We start from the raw sequence: 18417 nt of genomic DNA on the forward strand, positions 1-18417 counted from the left end.
TTAGGGGTTAAAGGTAAAAGCCTCAATGACATATTTTTTTTCAAGTTGCATCTTCGGTACTTGCATGAAACTGCAGATATTGTCATTAAATTACGGAAGCTATTTGTAATTAAGGAATATATCTCCCTCGTGCAAAGCTGAGATTCCTTTGGCTTTGGCTTTACTTTTTTGTTCTTTTTGGCTTAAAACATCTTCATTACAATCGGCTAAACTCGACGACCCCGCTTCTCTCAGTGCTTATTGGACCTATAAGTTACTTAAAAAATCCAAATCTAAAAACCATTTCATAGTAGATTCCAGTAAGAGTAATCATATGATTCTTTTGGGATAATAATGTACATTTGCATTATACTTAACGTAAATATTAAAATTATCCTTTAAAAAGAACGAGGCAATATAACAATTAACGATATTGTCAGCGCCGGAAAAATGGATATAGGTATAGAATATACCTTTTTCCGGATTGAGTTAAGGCATTTTATTGACAGCTGACCAAAAAGCTTATTTTTCTATTTTGCCGGCGCTGTTTTTTTTATGGTATTGCCGAAAAAATATTAAAATCCATCTTCAAAAATAATAAATCCACGATAATGCCGTCGCAAGCAAAATAGCCATTGCTATATAAATATGCTGCTAGCCAAAGATATTTTGATTACAGCCTGCATGCAAACTACATATTTTCTAGTTTGCCAACAACGACTAACCAGCCACTGCTTTATCAAATCGTACCAAATCGATGAAAACATTTGCATTTTGTATTGAATCAATGATTGAGCTGCATTTTTTATATTTTGGTATATACAGTTTTTATTTTTGCCAGTTGCTACCCAGTGTAAGATGCTTATAGCTTAAATTTGAAGATATTTGTTTCAGTTTTTACTTACTTCACTTGAACTTCCATCTTGTTTTTTACTCTACTCAAATAAACCTGCCCTCGAGGTAGGTAGAACTTGAATCTAGTTTAAAGGTTAAAATGATGACGTTTGAAAGAATTTCTACCTGTTCGATTTAAACTCTACTTACACTATTAACCCGAGTCAATCAAATCGAAGTCGACCCAGATGGAGGTACGGAATCGGCCGAGTAATTACAATATTCTTCATTATTCTAGTAAGATTTGGATTTTCAAATTCTTTGGCCTCAAACATTAATGAAGAGAAATTTTTCATCAAAATGCGACTCTGGTACAGACAAAGTGGTACAGTTTATGTTAGTTTAATAACAGTAACGATCTAACAACAACAATTATGTCCAGACACAAATAACTAAAAACGGAGCAATGGATAAAGCCTGGGTCAGAGTTTCCACATTTTGATAAATGGCACATGCAATGCCACGGAGGATCAGCATACTACGGTTGGTCAACGTAAGATCCATGGTATTAAATATATATGGACAGAATGCAAATCAGACAAGGTTTTATTATCATAGGTCTCAAAATCAAGGTTAGAGTGATCTGTCTTTGGTATGACTACCCCTCCTTCCGATCCAGTCTATGATTCAAATTCAAACCAAATTGGGTTAACCTATTTTATGCAAATAAGCAATCTAACCGCGTAAATATTGTTATCTAATTATAAGTTATTGTTTAAGAATGCCAATGAGAAAACTATACAGATAACGTTTAGGGTACAAAATAAAAAATATTTCCTTGCATCATTTGACCAACTTACACTTATTTGTGTAAATATTTAAGATAGGGTAAGATATTAAACTGACATCGTCAATGTTGGGTTCCGATTTCCTCTTTAATACACAATTCTATCGTTTTACACTTATGACAAATAATGGTCGATGGCATTATTTTAATACCTTGATAATGATAAATTAACAAAACAAGTCCTTTACATGTACACTCCTACGAGAAGGAAGTTTTTCTTTCTTTTTGATTTTCTTGTCGAAGTGTAAGTTCTACCCTATTTTTATTTTGGGAAAATTACTACCTTCAATCTTAACAATAAATCTTTCCCTTATGGTTACTTATTTCAATATATATGCAAAATATAAAATCACAAAAGTGCTGAACTCTAAGGATAATTCAAAACGAAAAGTCTGTAATCAAATGGTAAAATCAAACGCTCAAGCACATCAAACGTTAACGAATTGATTACAACTGTTATACCCTAACTTGTTACAGGCATTTTCTTATGTAGAAAATGATTGATTAAACTTCTGTTATAGCTAACTAAACCTCTCACTTGTATTCCATTATTTTGACAACGATGTGTGAACAAAACAAAAAGAACTTACTAGGTAAAAATGTCAAAAATAGGGGTACAGAAGTCAACATTGTGTTATAATCTTAAATACTATGAAACAACAAGTATGTAGCAAAGAAGCATAAACATGCATATAAACAAAGCACAGTAGCAAAACTTGAAGACAATAATACAAAAAATCAACATATCACAATTACACAATGACTGGACGTATAAGTACAGAGCCACGTTATATCGATCAAAGAAACACACAAAAAGCCATATAGACAAAGCACATTAGCCAAAATTAAAACAAGAACACACAAATTTATAATACAATGATAACACAATGACGGGATGTATAAAAACAGAGTCATGTCAAAATGATAAATTATCAAAACAAGTCCTTTACATGTTCACTCCTTCTGGAAGGAAGTTTTTCTTTCTTTTGGATTTTCTTGTCGAAGTCTAATTTCTACCCTACTTTCATTTTGGCCAAATCACTACCTTCACTTTCATGTTTGACTTTTAACATTAAATTTGTCCGACATGATTTACTTATTTCAATTTATATGCAACTGATAAGACCACTTAAATAGTAACCATTTCAAGAAAACATTAGTCAAAATACTCAGGAAGAAATACCCCTATAATATTTAGGAACTATATTCCTAGACCCGAACAAATGGAATTAATTGTGGTCACATGCCTGTAGTGACACCCTTACTGTAAAATCCAAATCGGTTGCATTGGTTGCCAGATACGATTTGTTTCGCCTTCAACCCACAAGCGACCTGAGTTCACCAATCGACAATCCTCGGAAAAATCCGCTCATCGGGTAAATCCGGTCCTCGGGTGAATCTGCTCCTATGATGAATCCGGTACTCTTCTTTTATCTTTGATGAAGGAACAGAATCAGCCGAGCAGTGACGAATGGTGATTTCACTATCTAAGATATGTATATGTGGGTGTAGATACTCATTGCATGCATGACCTTTTTTTTCCATAGTTGTAGTGTAAATCACGCTATTGGTTTGCGCTTTTTCATTGTTTGACATTTTCTTATACCAGAGTTTCTTTATAGATTTCTAAACCATGAAAAACGATTTTTGTTGGTTACATATTATAGTTCTTAGTGTTGTCCTTTTATCTTTGGATAGTTGTAAAATTGTCAATCATTCCAAATGTCCTTTTTCTATATTTTTACTCTTTGATTGTCTATCCTAATTCAAATGAAAAAAAACACAATTGTAAAACATGTCTGAAATAAAAACTTTTCAGGAACCAACAGATAAGAAATACTGATGGTATCTTATGACCTCTAGGACATTTTTGTATTAAAACAAATTCTAATTCACTAACGTAGTGTTTCAATTTCCTTGTATGTACATGTAAACATCCTTTTTATCAATTTTACTATGTAATTTTCCATCCCTATTTTAATTAGAATAAAACCAGATATCATAAGGACAAGCTTAAGTATTTACGATGTTTCAATCAGGAAGTTCATCTCTCTTTGTTTCAGCTTCCTTTAACGTTAACAGATACTTTTGATCATTCGAGTAACATTGTGGAGCAACACGTGTATATTCAGCGGCTTAGTGAAAAGGGTAAGATATACAACTGTGATGATGCTTTCACAGCAAGAGACGCTTACTTTGTCAACTCAACCGGACTCGTTCCGTTCGGAGTTCATACGATTATATCAGTAGTTTTATTAGTCTCCTCTCAATCGAACGTCGGGATTTAAAGATCGGTTACTTTTTGTCGCCTAAATTCATTAGACAAAAAATATACGTTCAGGTTAACATCGATTACTTTGAAATCATATCAGCAAATTATTCTTATTCATTTTTCTACGTACTTAGGTATAGGAAGATGTTGGATGAGTGCCAATGAGACAACTCTCCATCCAAATAACAATTTATAAAAGTAAATACTGCATGATAAAATAATTTCCACTAAAATAAATATTGACGTATTCATCGCATATGACTTCCCGCCATAAACAGCCTATTTGGAGACTTAATTCGTTTGTCTTAGCTTCCTGAAACTTTTCACCTTTTAGTTGTTGTCCAAAGTTAAAAACTGTAATTTAGAATGCTTTATTGAGGTTTAAAATGTTTTAAGCAAAATTTGTAGAATATCCTTTTCTTACCTACTTAAGTAAACTTATATCAATATTCTTTTAGTGTTTCTTGTTAACAGTATATTTTCTTCAGCAGTTTGCATAAATAATCATCTATTGATATATGAGTTCCCGTTGCACAACCTAAAACCTTAAACGACACTTTGTGAATGATTTGTCTCACGACCTAACGCGAGTAAAATTATGGTAAGAAATTTGAACAGGTTTATTTTCCCATCTGGCGGAAGTTGATATCTCATGATTATGTATACAATAATCATTATCAAACCGTGTACTGTACATAGGATATCAGTTTTTAATAGGATTCATTTATTTAATTGGTTCCAATTCCCGTGGATTGAGGAAAAGTTGCAGGTCGGTGAAAATAAAACTTAACTACAAGAGAGATGATTTCAGCTTCCAAATTGTGAACTTACATTTCTATGGAGCAACAAGGACACAGTTATCGTCCTTTTTTTTCGTTGTCTACGAATATAGTCCCTAGTGTAAACAGTGTTTAACTTTAATTTTTTATTTGATCCACTTTCCCAATTTATTTCTAGATGTTTAATGCATGAAATATTAAGTAGGGGGATGTAGTTACACGTAAATACAATTTGAGTGCTGAATCTTTATGTTAAGTGGCGATTTGGTCCAGTTAAAAAAGGTCAAATTTTATTACGTATGAAGCTGTCAAACTGAATTTAGACCCCCTTAACACAGAATTGTCAATATGTTGAGTAAGAGCTGGTAGAAGTTTCTATAAATTTGATATTATTTATCCCACTAGTAGTACACTACACTGTAAAAAATCTTTTTGAGATAGAGCAGGTGCGATTGTTTTTAATTTGAATTTATTTTCTAAAAGAAATGCACTACGAAATAACTGTATTCTCTGGCCACATTCCATAACTCCTGCAAATGATGTATGTATATCCCAATTGATATGATATGCCCGGGCTTGGATTTTCTAGCATGATTTCCTTGATAGAGGGTTGACAAGAAAGCTATTAAACCAAGAGTTCCAAATGGTGAAGTTGAAATCGTCCCTTTGTAAATTTTACAGACGGTATGACGATTTGGTTCACTGTTTTGGAATAACTGTTTTACAGATATATCGGATATTTTTCTTATGTCGTAACTACAATCCCCTGCCATTTTCACGAATGTGACCTAGTACCGAATTATACTATTTACAGGGTTTGTAATAACATTAGCAACACGACGGGTGCAACATGTGAATCAGAATTTGCTTACCTTTCAGATGCACTTGAGATCAACCCCAGTTTTTGTTGGGGTTCGTGTTGCTAAGTCTTAGTTTTCTATGTTGTGTTTTGTGTACCATTATTTGTCTGTTTGTCTTTTTATTTTTTAGCCATGGCGTTGACAGTTTTCGATCTATGTGTTTGACTGTAACTCTGACATCTTTCGCCCCTCTTTTGCAGTTTAGTGGATAATATTGTGATTTTGTCGTATATGTATAATAATTGAGTTCCTCGTAAAAAAAATCATGATTGAATACAATTTATTTTTATATCATATGTCTTTCGATGAACGATTATAAGTAGATGCAGTAAGACTGTCAATGAAGAAGCTACTGAGATAACTTTAAGGTTCAAAACAACAAAAATATGTCCTTACTTCATTGTACACTAGAAGACACCCGCGAAATCGCGGGCATTCAGAGCGTAGTTTAAAGTTTCGGTATGTAAAGTGTTGTTGGAAGAATTTTGTTAAATACAGAATGACTGGAGAATTTCAGCAAAAGTATCATAAGTCATAGGTTATTGGGGACAGGAAAATGTTTTTTTTTTACCCTCCACCTTTATTTCCAAAGTTCCCAATTTTTGGTTTTCTATCAATTTCAATATGAACATACATTTAGTATGTTATGAACATTTATTGAAGTAAGGAGCCTGTAATTCAGTGGTTGTCGTTTGTTTATGTGTTACATATTTGTTTAGTTTCGTTCATTTTTTGTACATAAATAAGGCCGCTAGTTTTCTCGTTTGCATTGTTTTACATTGTCATTTCGGGGCCTTTTGAAGCTTAGTATGCGGTATGGGCTTTTCTCTTTGTTGAAGGCCGTACGGTAACCTATAATTGTTAATTTCTGTGTCATTTTGGTCTCTTGTGGAGAGTTGTCTCAACATGGCAATCATACCACATCTTCTTTTTTTTTTTGTAATCAATGAATTTTGTAAAAGATTTAATGACTGGAGAATTTCAGAAAAAGTATCAAAAGTTCACATGAATAATTTTAGCTCTTATCTGTATATTATGAACATTCATTATTATATAAATAAAGCGTATTTACTTTCAATTCTAAGTTTACTAATCGATCCATGGTGATCATTGATATAGTATACAGACCCACTCTATTTAATAAACTCTGTGACTGCCGTGGATAGTAAACTTGAAAATGATAGCAGATAAAATTCTGAAAATACACTTTATTCGTAGTATATGTATGTTCAAAGTATACAGAAAAACGCAAACCGGAAGTCTAATCTGACTTAAAATTTCGTACAATGACGGGACAATACCCGGATGCCTTTTTTCTCGTTTTTCTCCTAAAATAACTCAATCTGAATAATCATATGAATGGATGACAAATGCGACTATGCACTGTACCTATAGGACACAGAGGCGTGTTAATTAATTTATTGTGGAAAGAAGAGAAGCGACACCAAAAATGAGGTCTTCTCGTTTAATAGTATAGATACTTACAACGGGGAAATGGGAGTGTTAATGAATAGAATTGTTTGAGATTTCAAACTAGCTTCAGTAAGGTTAGGTTTCGATTTCCTTTAGAGTATATAAATAATATCTAACACTTATGACAAGTAAAGTTCGACCGTATTGTTTTTATACCGAGAAAATGATAAAAAAATTAGAACAAGTACTATGCAATCCTTTAATGAGGAAGTTTTCTTTCCTTTTTTATTTGCTTTTTCTAAAAACTTTAAATAATTCATGGACAATTGCCAGTTATAGAAAAATATATCGACCTAGAAAGATGCATCCATTTAAGTAAATATGATGGGTTAATGAATAAGGGAGAGGTCAAACTAGCTACAAAACCATATTTAAACAACTACTTTTCTTCAAAAAAAATCTTTCCCCAAGACAGAAATATGACAGTAGTAAACCATTCGTTTCGTTGGTATAATAAGTTTTACGTTTGAATTTGTTCTTTTCATAGACTTTACCTTCTCAATTCTAAATACTTATGAAGATAACTCTTCAGAAACAAAAAAATACCGATGTTATATAATGACCACTAGGAAATGCAAGTATTAGATTTAAGAATTGAGTTAGGTTCCGAATTTTGATTCACTATCGTTGTTTTATAATATCTTGAATGAGCATGTAAACAACCTTTAAAGTTTTTATCGATTTTGTTATGTTATATTCCATCCCTTTTTAAATTATAATAAAATCAGATATCATCAGGAAAAGTATTTACGATGTTTCAATCAGGAAGTTCATCTCTCTTTGTTTCAACTTCCTTTAACTTTAACAGATACGTTAGATCATACGAGTAACATTGTGAAGCAACACGCAGTGGCGGATCCAGAACTTTTCCTAAGGGGGGGGAGGCCCGATGACTGACCTAAGGGGGGCCCGCTCTACTCATGCTTCAATGATTCCCTATATAATCAACCAAATTTTTCCCACGAACCCTGAATCCGCCTATGAACACGTGTATATTCAGTGACCCAGATAAAAAGGTAAGATATACAGCTTTGTTGATGCTTTCATAGCAAGAGACGCTTACTTTGTCGGTTCATCCGGACTCGTTCCGTTCGGAGTTCATGCATACGATTCGATCAGTAGTTTCATTAGTCTCCTCTCAACCGAACGGCGGGATTTGAAGATCGGTAACTTTTTGTCGCCTAAATTTATTAGACCAAAAATATACTTTCAGGTTAACATCGATTACTTTGAAATCATATCAGGAAATTATTCTTGTAAATCTTTCTACGTACTGCATGATAAAATAATTTGATTTAATCTGAGCGTCACAAATGAGTCTTATGTAGACGAAACGCGCGTCTGTCTTATTGAATTATAATCCTGATATATTTGATAACCATTTACACAACTGGGTCGATGCCATTGCTGGTTGAAGTTAGTCAGCACTTCGATATTGACATGATAATCAATTATATTGTCCTTTTTTTAAATAAATTTCCAGTTCACAAAACTATGTTTTTTTCTCGAAAATTTAAGGATTTTCTTATCCCAGGCATAAATAACCTTAACCGTATTTGGCACAACTTTTTTGAATTTTCGGTCTTTAGTGTTCTTCAACTTTGTACTTGTTTGGTTTTATAATTGCTTTGATCTGAGCGTCACTGATGAGTCTTATGTAGACGAATAGCACGTCTGGCGTATTAAATTATAGTCCTGGTACCTTTGATAACTATTTCCCAAAGTTTACGATACATGTGGATTACTGTGGGAGATATTTTTTAATCTCTGAGTCTGTGCTAAGTATAGATACATCGAAAGTTTTATCACGGTGTTGTTTACAAGGCCCAAAAAAAAAAAGCACGTCATATTTTTCTTTCAACTTCCGAGTTCGGTATTTTAGTTTTTTAGTACAATCCAAATATTATTTTAAACAGATGCAATACATTTTACACGTGTGTAACATATGCACACACATGACTTCATAGATTACAGTTAACATAATTTAAAGTTTTAAACAAAGCTAACAGTTTCTCTGTATCGAATTTTATATTGACCGACAAAGAATATGTATTGTTTTAGGGAATAAATTGGTTAACTGAAATGAAGTAATTATATTGCAATTGTCTGAAAAAAAAATCCGCACTTAACTTGAATATGTATTTTGTGGAAAGATTGATATCTTAAATTTTTAAGTATTAAAACTTGTATAGTTGCATGTTGATTGTAACACTGATAGACAGATAACTTATCAAACGCACTTGTATGAGAGTTAATTACAGCGTTAATGTTTGCATAACTATAACGTAATGACTGTTGTCATTTTTATTTCTCTGTTGGAGACACGACGACCAAGTAACACATTTTCCAAAAAAAAATATTCCCTATTTCAAAATATTTCTTTTTTATTAAAAACCTCAATCAGAATGGTTGAAAAAAAGTTTTGAATCATTCCTTTGGACTTTAATTGGTAATTATCTCATTGGCAGTCATACCAGATCTGGTTATTAACAATATACGAAATGGTCACTGTCAGACAGTGAAACAATCATAATACGTCTAATGAAAGGAATAAATTATGATACACTATTTTAACTATTCACTATTTTTATTTGAAAAAATAGCAAAACTTTACTTTAACAGATAAATCTTATTTGAATCATCTTATATAGAATCGTAGAAACATAACTATAGTTACCGATTTTGTTGGTGTATCTAGTGGCACACCAACTTTAGAATCGATTCAAAATAAATTTGTTAAATTTGTTCAACTGCTGGGTGAAGAATGCATAAAAGAAAAATCATGGATCTATTGCATTTTCTTTCATGGTTATAGTATAAATAACCCATGATATTATCTATTGAATTGTTTCAAATTTTGTAATTACGAGGTGCTTCATAACTACTATAGAATATTATGTGTTGGTTTTGCGCAATGTTTGTTACCCCTTACAGGTCAAGGTGTTGTCCTTATCCCCTTTGGAAAGATGCCAAATTAAATATCATGTCAAATATCCCTATTTCTATATTTTCGTCCTTTGATTTTTTTTTTTATCTTAATTTAAAATAATAACGTTAGATCTATGTTTTATTATTATATTGTTAATTTGATTAGGTAACTCAATGCTCTTCAACTTTGTATTTGTTTGGCTTTATAATAGTTTGATATGAGCGTCACTGATGAGTCTTATGTAGACGAAACGCGCGACTGGCGTACTAAATTACAATCCTGGTACCTTTGATAACTTTTTTCTAACAGTAATCTCGCCTCATTCTTCGTTTCAAAATGAATGGCATGAATTGAAACACACATGATGACAACCGTTTCCACAATTAAGTGCACACTATGTAAATAAAAAGAAAAACTTGATAGTTATCGTGTTTTCATTATCATAGCGAAAAAAATGTGATTATAAATATAGACTGCTTCTATTAGTAATTTCATAGGGTTGTAAAAGCGTTGACCGTGCGTACATTTTTAGAACAAAACGCTTCTGTGCTTCATAAAAAATGAACTTCGGTCAACGCTTTTTCACCCTAATGAATTTACAAAAAGTAGCATTCAATTCTTAATGGAAAACACAATTTTAAAAAGTGTCTAAAATAAAAAAAAAAAAAAAAAAATGAAAATAATATCAGGAACCAACAACTAAAAAATACCCATGTTATCTGGGGACCACTAGGAAAAATATGTATTAAAATTAAGAAAAGAGTTAAGTACCGAATTCTGATTCACTAACGTTGTGTTTCAATTTCCTTGTATGTTCATTTATACAATTATTTAAATTTTACTAAGTAACTAACCATCCTTGTTTTAATATGAATAAAATCAGATATCCTTCGGACAAGTATTTACGATGTTTCAATCAGGAAGTTCATCTCCCTTTGTTTCAGCTTCAACACGTGTATATTCAACAGCCTAGTGAAAAAGGTAAGATATACAGCTTTGATGGTGCTTTCATAGCAAGAGATGCTTACTTTGTCGACGAAAGTCACTCGCTCCGTTTAAAGTTCATACGATTCCATCAGTTTTTTGTTACATTGATTACAATGTTTTAGTCGATCTTCGGGATTTGAATATCGGAAAGCTACTGTCACCTTATTGAAGCAGACAAAACATATACGTTCAGTTTAGCATCGAATACTCTTAGATGATGTCAGTAATATAACACATTTCAGGTAATACTACGTGCTACACAATAAAGTAATTGCTACATAAATCGATATTAACGTATCAATGGTATATATTGTTTGTCATAAGTTGTCATTAGTTGTTTTTGCCTCCTCAAACTACAACTTGAAATCGAGAAATTGGTAAACAAAACCGTACGACAATTAGATGTTTTCAGCTTCATAATTATGAACTTTCCATTTCTATGTAGCAATTTTCCATAACCACCTGCATACGAATTATTTATCTCCCAGTTACAATACTTCTCGACTTGTATTTCCTTTCATAATTTCCGTGATAGAGTAATGCTGCTTACAAGGAACATAATAATACAAGATTCTAAAATGATGAAGTTGAAGCATACCTTCTTATGTGGTTTTTACTGAACATGTAAATTCTTATATAAAACGAGATACCATATTTTAATAAGCACGGTGGTGTCGTTTATAAAACGACCCACGTACACTTTTTGAATTTTGAATAAAGTCATTGATACAGCATACGAATTCAACACCTAAAAATGATGATTATACATAGCTTTTTATCGGTTCGGTCAATAATTTCACTACTCAGCTTCTGTTGGATAATTGTTTAAATGGTAATCTTAACAAATCTCTTTAATCATATTAAAACTGATCAATATCTCCAATATAAAGTAACTGCAACGGTTCACTCTAACATGTCCGTATACCAGTACTTGAAATTGAGAAACATGCACTTATAACAGAAACTATAACTCCTCGAAAATTTAACTTGTTAATACTGTTATGTCTACTCTAAAGCTATGAAACGTCATTACAGATATTTGTTACAATTAACCTTGTAAAAGAGGGGCGAAAGATACCAGAGGGACAGTCAAACTCATAGATCGAAAATAAAATGACAACGCCGTGGCTTAAAAATAAAAAGACAAATAAACAAATATAAGTACACAAGACACAACATAGAAAACATAAAACAACACGAACCTCATCAAAAACTGGGGTGATCTCCGGAAGGGTAAGCAGGTCTGGCTCCACATGTGGCACCCGTCTTGTTGCTCATGTTATTACAAACCCGGTAAATAGTCTTATTCGGTAGGTCACATTCGTGGTGAAAAGGGAAGTGAATTGTAGTTACGACATAAGGAACATATCCGATATCATCTGTGAAACGGTTATTCCATAACGGTCAACCAACTCTTGATAGCGTCCGTTAAATTTACGAAGGGATAATTTCATCTCCAATATTTGGAACTCTTTGTTTAATAGCTTCCTTGTGAGCAGCAACCCTCTATCAAGGAAATAATGATAGAAAATACAAGCCTGGGAATATCGTATCAATTGGGGGATACATACTCTGTAAGCCGGTGCTACTGGAATATTGTTACATCTCTTTTGTTGTAAAGTTTTGTTTTCAACCGACCCTCATTGTCAATGTCTTGATGTAAGTCAAGATATGAGGCAATCTTAGCTGTATCTGTTGTATCCTTTATCTCTAGTTCAATGGGATAGATGCGTTCAACATAGTCCCCAAATTTTGAATTATTAAGTGAGAGAACATCATCTATATAGGAATTATCCCTCCCCAAGACACGCTACTTGTATCTACATTTCCCACTCATGTTTATGAAACAAAGCAATACCAACTCTTCAAATTTGTCTTTCAGTTTATATATAGAATTTATTTCTCCCCAAGACAAGCTACTTGTATCTACGTTCCCCACTCATTTTTATGAAACAAAACAATACCAACTCTTTCAATTTGTACTTTAGTTTTGAATGGGGAATACTTGTGTAAAGTGTAGAAAAGTCAAATGTTTGAATACTATTGCAAGATTAGAGATTCTTAGATTGTATGTACTCTAAAAAGATCTTTGGAATTTTTTAGTATCCACATCTGATTCACGCAATCTCTAGAATAGACAGTTTCACAATAACTTTGAAGCCCGGCTTTGATGGCTGATAAAATAGATGTTAATAATTTAGAAAGAGCTTTCGTGGAGCACTTGAAAGACCCAACAATATAACATGTAATTTAAATTAATAAACCAAGTATTACACTTGACTCATTCTGATATTAGTAATCGGCAAATTATTTGATCTTCTGATAAGCAATTGATATGGAAAAATTGAATGGATGTTATCATATATTTTTGCAGGCTACAGTCATCATGAGCGGAACCTCTAGAAACCAAGAAAATTGTGGAATGAAGAAAATCACTGATTGGGAAATATATGGTGTTAAACGTTTTCCGTACCGTGGAAAGCGTAAATACATGCCATGTCTTTACCAATCTTTCGATGGAGGGATGGTTATCTCGAATGACATTTTCGGAATAACAATCAGACAATTTGAACGAATGTACAAAGCTTGTTTAGCAAGAAGGAAAAAACACAAACAGTGGATACTAAACCTTAGATATCCTGACAAATCTTCATATGAATATTTGGAGTACTTACAGAACGGTACAGAATGCGATAAAGGTAATACCGTTGTTATATCTATAACAGTTTTCTCTAGATGACGATATGTGTCTACTAGGTTTTGATTTTGATACAAATACAGTCTATAAAGGAACGATACAAAGATCAAAATCATAAATAATCCTGTCTCTAGTAAGTAGACTGCAACTAGTTGTTGTTGTTTGTTGCTGTTTATCATTTTTGCTTTTCATTAAGTATTAAAATGGAGAATAGAAATGAGGCATGTGTCAAAGAGACAACAATCTGACCAAAGAGCAGAAAACATTGTCTACTTACTAGTACATCAGTTCGTTAGTTTTTTCCCGATTGCTTATATTTGCCATTTCGGGGTCTCTTATAGCTTGTGCGGTGGTATGGATTTTGTGTATCTTTAAAGGCCGTAAGATGATCTATAGTTGATAACTTCTTCGTCATTTGGTTGATGGTGGAGAGTTATCACATTTAAACTCGTTCCACATCTAATGTCTAAAACTCTACGCGAGAGCTTTTATATGTTGTGTTGTGGTATTGGTTTTGTGTATCTCTGAAGGCCGTACGGTGACATATAGCTGTTAATGTTTACGTCATTTGGTCAATGGTGGAGAGATATCACATTTGAACTTATTCCACATCTTATGTTTAACAACACCATGCCCTAAAAAGAAAAAGACAAACATACAACATTATGATGAAAAAAGGAAATGACAAACAGACAACACCATCACCAAATAGTTCATAATAGTTATCAAAGGTACAAGGATTATTATTTAATACGCCAGACTTGCGTTTCGTCTACACAAGGCTCATCAGTGACGCTCAGATCAAAATAAATATAAAGTCAAACAAGTACAAAGTTGAAGAGCTTGAGGACCCAAAATTCCAAAAAGGTGTGCCAAATACGGCTAAGGTAATCTATGCCCGGGATAGGAAAATCCTTAGTTTTTCGAAAAAATTCAAAGTTTTGTTAACAGGAAATTTACAAAATAACCATATAATTGATTCATATCAACACCGAAGTGCTGATAAAAGCAATTATGTTGAGTACCTGCTCGATGATACACCGAGGAAGAAATAACCAACATGATGATCAATGCTCAATGATTACAAAATGTCATTTACACTATAGATGTAATTTCCATGATAACACTATCTGAATTAACATACACGACAAAATGCTTGTTGTAAATTAAGGGCAGATAATGTTCTTTCTAAGATCGTCAGTTTAGGATTTGAAGAAAGATATATAGTAAGTAAACCAATACTTTTCTTTTATATAGATCATTTACTTTGGCTTGAAAATGTCCCGAGGGAGAAATACTTATACGAAAACCTAGTAAAAACAATTGGTACTGAAAAAGATATACGGAACAGACAACGTTTATTTATTATACAAGATATCATCGGCTGGTCGAACAACCGTCAACAAATATCAAGTGGAAGTTTCGGGGAAGGAATGCATTTTCTTAACAGTGATTTAGATATTATGTATGTAATCACAAACGTGGATGTAGTGCAGAATGCAAGGAATATCAAACATCCAATAGGACACACATATCTTATGGAGACAGATATTGATCATCCTGGCTTTACTAAACTCAGATTGATAGCCAGAGAGAATGGGGAAATCGTCCGTGAAACATGTCCGGACTGTCACTCAGGTACATGTGCCGGTAGTAAGTCATATGTATCCGTACACCACTTTCTTGATTATTTTTCTCAATTATTTCAGCATACACCGATTGTTTTACACGGTCCATGTTTTTCAGATCGAAAAAATACCGTTGATTATGCTTTCTGCCTAAGAAGTAAGTATCTACCTCACGTCGCAATTCCATGGGCGTTCCGTCATCGACGGCAATGGCCGCCTAATTTAGTAATTACCAGGATAATAAATTACGGGTGCTTGTTCGTACCTGTAGGACCTAGGACTATGACGGATAATGACTTATTATGGAGAATATCTTTCTCAATGGCAGAAAAAATTCTTGTACATTCGTTTAATTTCACTCAATTCTTATGTTACGGTCTACTAAAATTAACATTAAAGCGAATCGTAAATACAAACAATGATGCCAAAGAGTTATTGTGTTCCTACTTTCTAAAGACGGCTTTATTCTGGGTATCAGAGGAAGTGGATTGTGATACATTTCAGTTATCTAATTTGTATTATTGTTTTTCTCTGTGTCTTGATAAGTTAATATCATGGGTTTACACCTGCTATTGTCCAAACTATTTTATACCTGAACACAACATGTTTACAGGAAAGGTCACTCTGAGTAACAATAAGATCCTACTAGGTGTACTTGGTAGTATTAAGTCTGGAGGGATTGATGGATTAATACAGAATTTATTTCAGACTGACTATGAAAAACACTGCTTATTAAGTAAACTCTGTGAATCGTCGATAGTTATGTTAAACTTCTTATTTTACAAGACAACTAAATCGATGAATTTACCAACAGACATTTCAAGTTGTTATAAAGGACTTGCAATTATGCAATCTTTACTAAATGCCGAATCGTCTACATTTATTATTGATGCGTGTAAATATTATTATGCTAAAATCAGTCAAAATGTAGCACAACTACTACCACCATCAAGCACAAATGGTGAGACGTACAACATACGTAAATGTTATCAAAGACATTTACGAGACGGCATCAGGACAGATGCCGTGTCTGGTTGGTTATTATACGCGTCATTTTATTATGTATCAGGACAGTTCAATGTAGCACTCAAACTAACGGATTATATTCTATCAAGATGTTCACCTGATATGACGTTTGTAGGAACGCATCAAAATTGTAACGTACACAAAAATAATTATAGACAAAATGTACATTCTTCAATGACATTGAACGACAAGATGAAAATAGCTACTGTAACTAATGTCATTTACTTAAGGTACTCACCATTAATACCAGAAGAACTACAACTGACTGTGGGTGAACAAGGAATAGGTATACCACCTGTTGTAATGTCCCACTGCCTTAGATTTCTATGCTATCATCATCTTGGTGATATTTTCAATAGACAGCAGGCTTTACATGATTTATATTTAACAGCGACAACACAATGTTTTATTCAACACAATACAATGTCTGATTCATTAGCAATACTTGGAATATGCTATGAGATATCCGGTGCTAGAGACACAGCTTATTTTTGCTATGACACAGCTTTGAAATGTGATAGTTCAATATCTAGAACAGCAGAAAAAAGAAAATCAAGACTGGATGGCAACTAATTTGCGATTTGATTGTTTTTGATATTATACATGTATCATATTGAGCTATAGTTTATAGGGATTATTACCTTCGTAATAGAGATTTATGGAAAGTCACGGATCCGACTGTTGACTCCGACTCTGAAATGAAATATTACAGCGGTCGTCTCAAAAGTTAATTTAACGAAGCACTTGATTTATAAGAAGTCAATAAACGGAGCATAATATCGATCCACTGACAATAAGAATTAAAATTTGAATCCAGAATTTTCGTAGGTTCACTTAAAGCATATTTCAATCGAATCTGTCGGTAAGCTCATGACATACAAATGTATATGAAGCCAGATACATTCTTTTGAATGATTTTTTCCTGCATATCCGGTCTTCTGATATAAAATGTTTCAGATGAAGAGGGGAGAGAAGAAGACATTTGCCATAAAAAAAAGGCAGTACCAATATATCAATGAAGTAACAAATCAAGGACCAGTTCAAATTAGAATCGATATAAGTTTTCTTCTTAGCCTTCCCCTCTCCTGCCCCTCGAAAAAACCAACTAAAAGGTAACTATTTTACAAGTGGTGGGGTAGAAATAAAGACTCCTACACTGCAGCAAGTGTGCTACAATATTTCTCCACTCGAGACTTAACTTTTATTATCAAAAGCGCAAGGCTTGCCGAGCTTTTTAAATAATTAAAATTTAACTGTTGAAAGTGGAGAAATATCGTAATACACGAGTTATAGTGTCAAAATCTGTTTCTCTAATAATTTCTTTCCTTCTTTTTCGAAGATTTACAGAAAGTTGTGTTCTTTATATGGTACGTCATCAGGCATGGTCGCCTTTTTTCATGTCACAATAGGAAAATTCAGAAGAAACGAAGAAATGTTGACGTCATAATCAAGTTTGAACTAATCATTTGCCGATAACAGATATTTCACTAGTGAGGAGAAATATTTTTCTCACACCTCTCAAGAAATGTGAAAATAGCACAAAAATAAGAGAAGCGACCATATTACTTAAAAAATAAATGCGGCTCTTCTGAAATAGGAAATTGACGACCCAGGAAAATTTCTGTACAGTTTGGTTTGATTCAACAGATATAATTTTGAATTAAGGAGAGTCCCAAGGGACCTGGTCCCCTTTTCTGTAAATTTTTTATAAAAATAATGGAAATGTTTGGCAAAATTTGCTGAAGATAGAATTCTTTTCGAACATGCCAACGGTGACTTATATATATCATTATGGGTACTTTACGGAAGCACCCAAGTTAAAAACGCAGGCACATTGCGGGGACTTGTTCAGGATTTGTAAACAGATGACAAACCTTATTTGAATAAATAAATTGTTTGTAAAATATTTTACCTTGAAAAAGCTAATTATTTAGTACCTTTTTTATTTTGAGATCCCTTTTCATTTTGCCTGTCGGAGTCGGTGTCAACAGTCGGTACTGAGACGTAAATGTCTATTAATATAACACTCTTCCTTTGGTGATACTGATGACAAACAGCAGACATATTATCATTATTCCTACTTAACGGATAATTATGAATAATTT

The 18417-nt window shown here is 33.0% G+C and overlaps 1 protein-coding gene across 1 annotated transcript; it reads left to right on the forward strand.

Annotated features, from left to right (window-relative positions):
* The first annotated feature begins 13369 nt into the window (after window positions 1–13369).
* LOC143075755 (uncharacterized) lies at window positions 13370–17869 on the forward strand. The gene is made up of 2 exons (XM_076251319.1): window positions 13370–13659; window positions 14916–17869. The coding sequence occupies exons 1-2, from the start codon at window positions 13383–13385 to the stop codon at window positions 16883–16885; spliced, it is 2247 nt and encodes a 748-aa protein (XP_076107434.1). The 5' UTR covers window positions 13370–13382; the 3' UTR covers window positions 16886–17869.
* Window positions 17870–18417: the final 548 nt, after the last annotated feature.

The sequence above is a fragment of the Mytilus galloprovincialis genome, chromosome 5 (genome assembly GCF_965363235.1).
Source record: "Mytilus galloprovincialis chromosome 5, xbMytGall1.hap1.1, whole genome shotgun sequence".
NCBI lineage: Eukaryota > Metazoa > Mollusca > Bivalvia > Mytilida > Mytilidae > Mytilus > Mytilus galloprovincialis.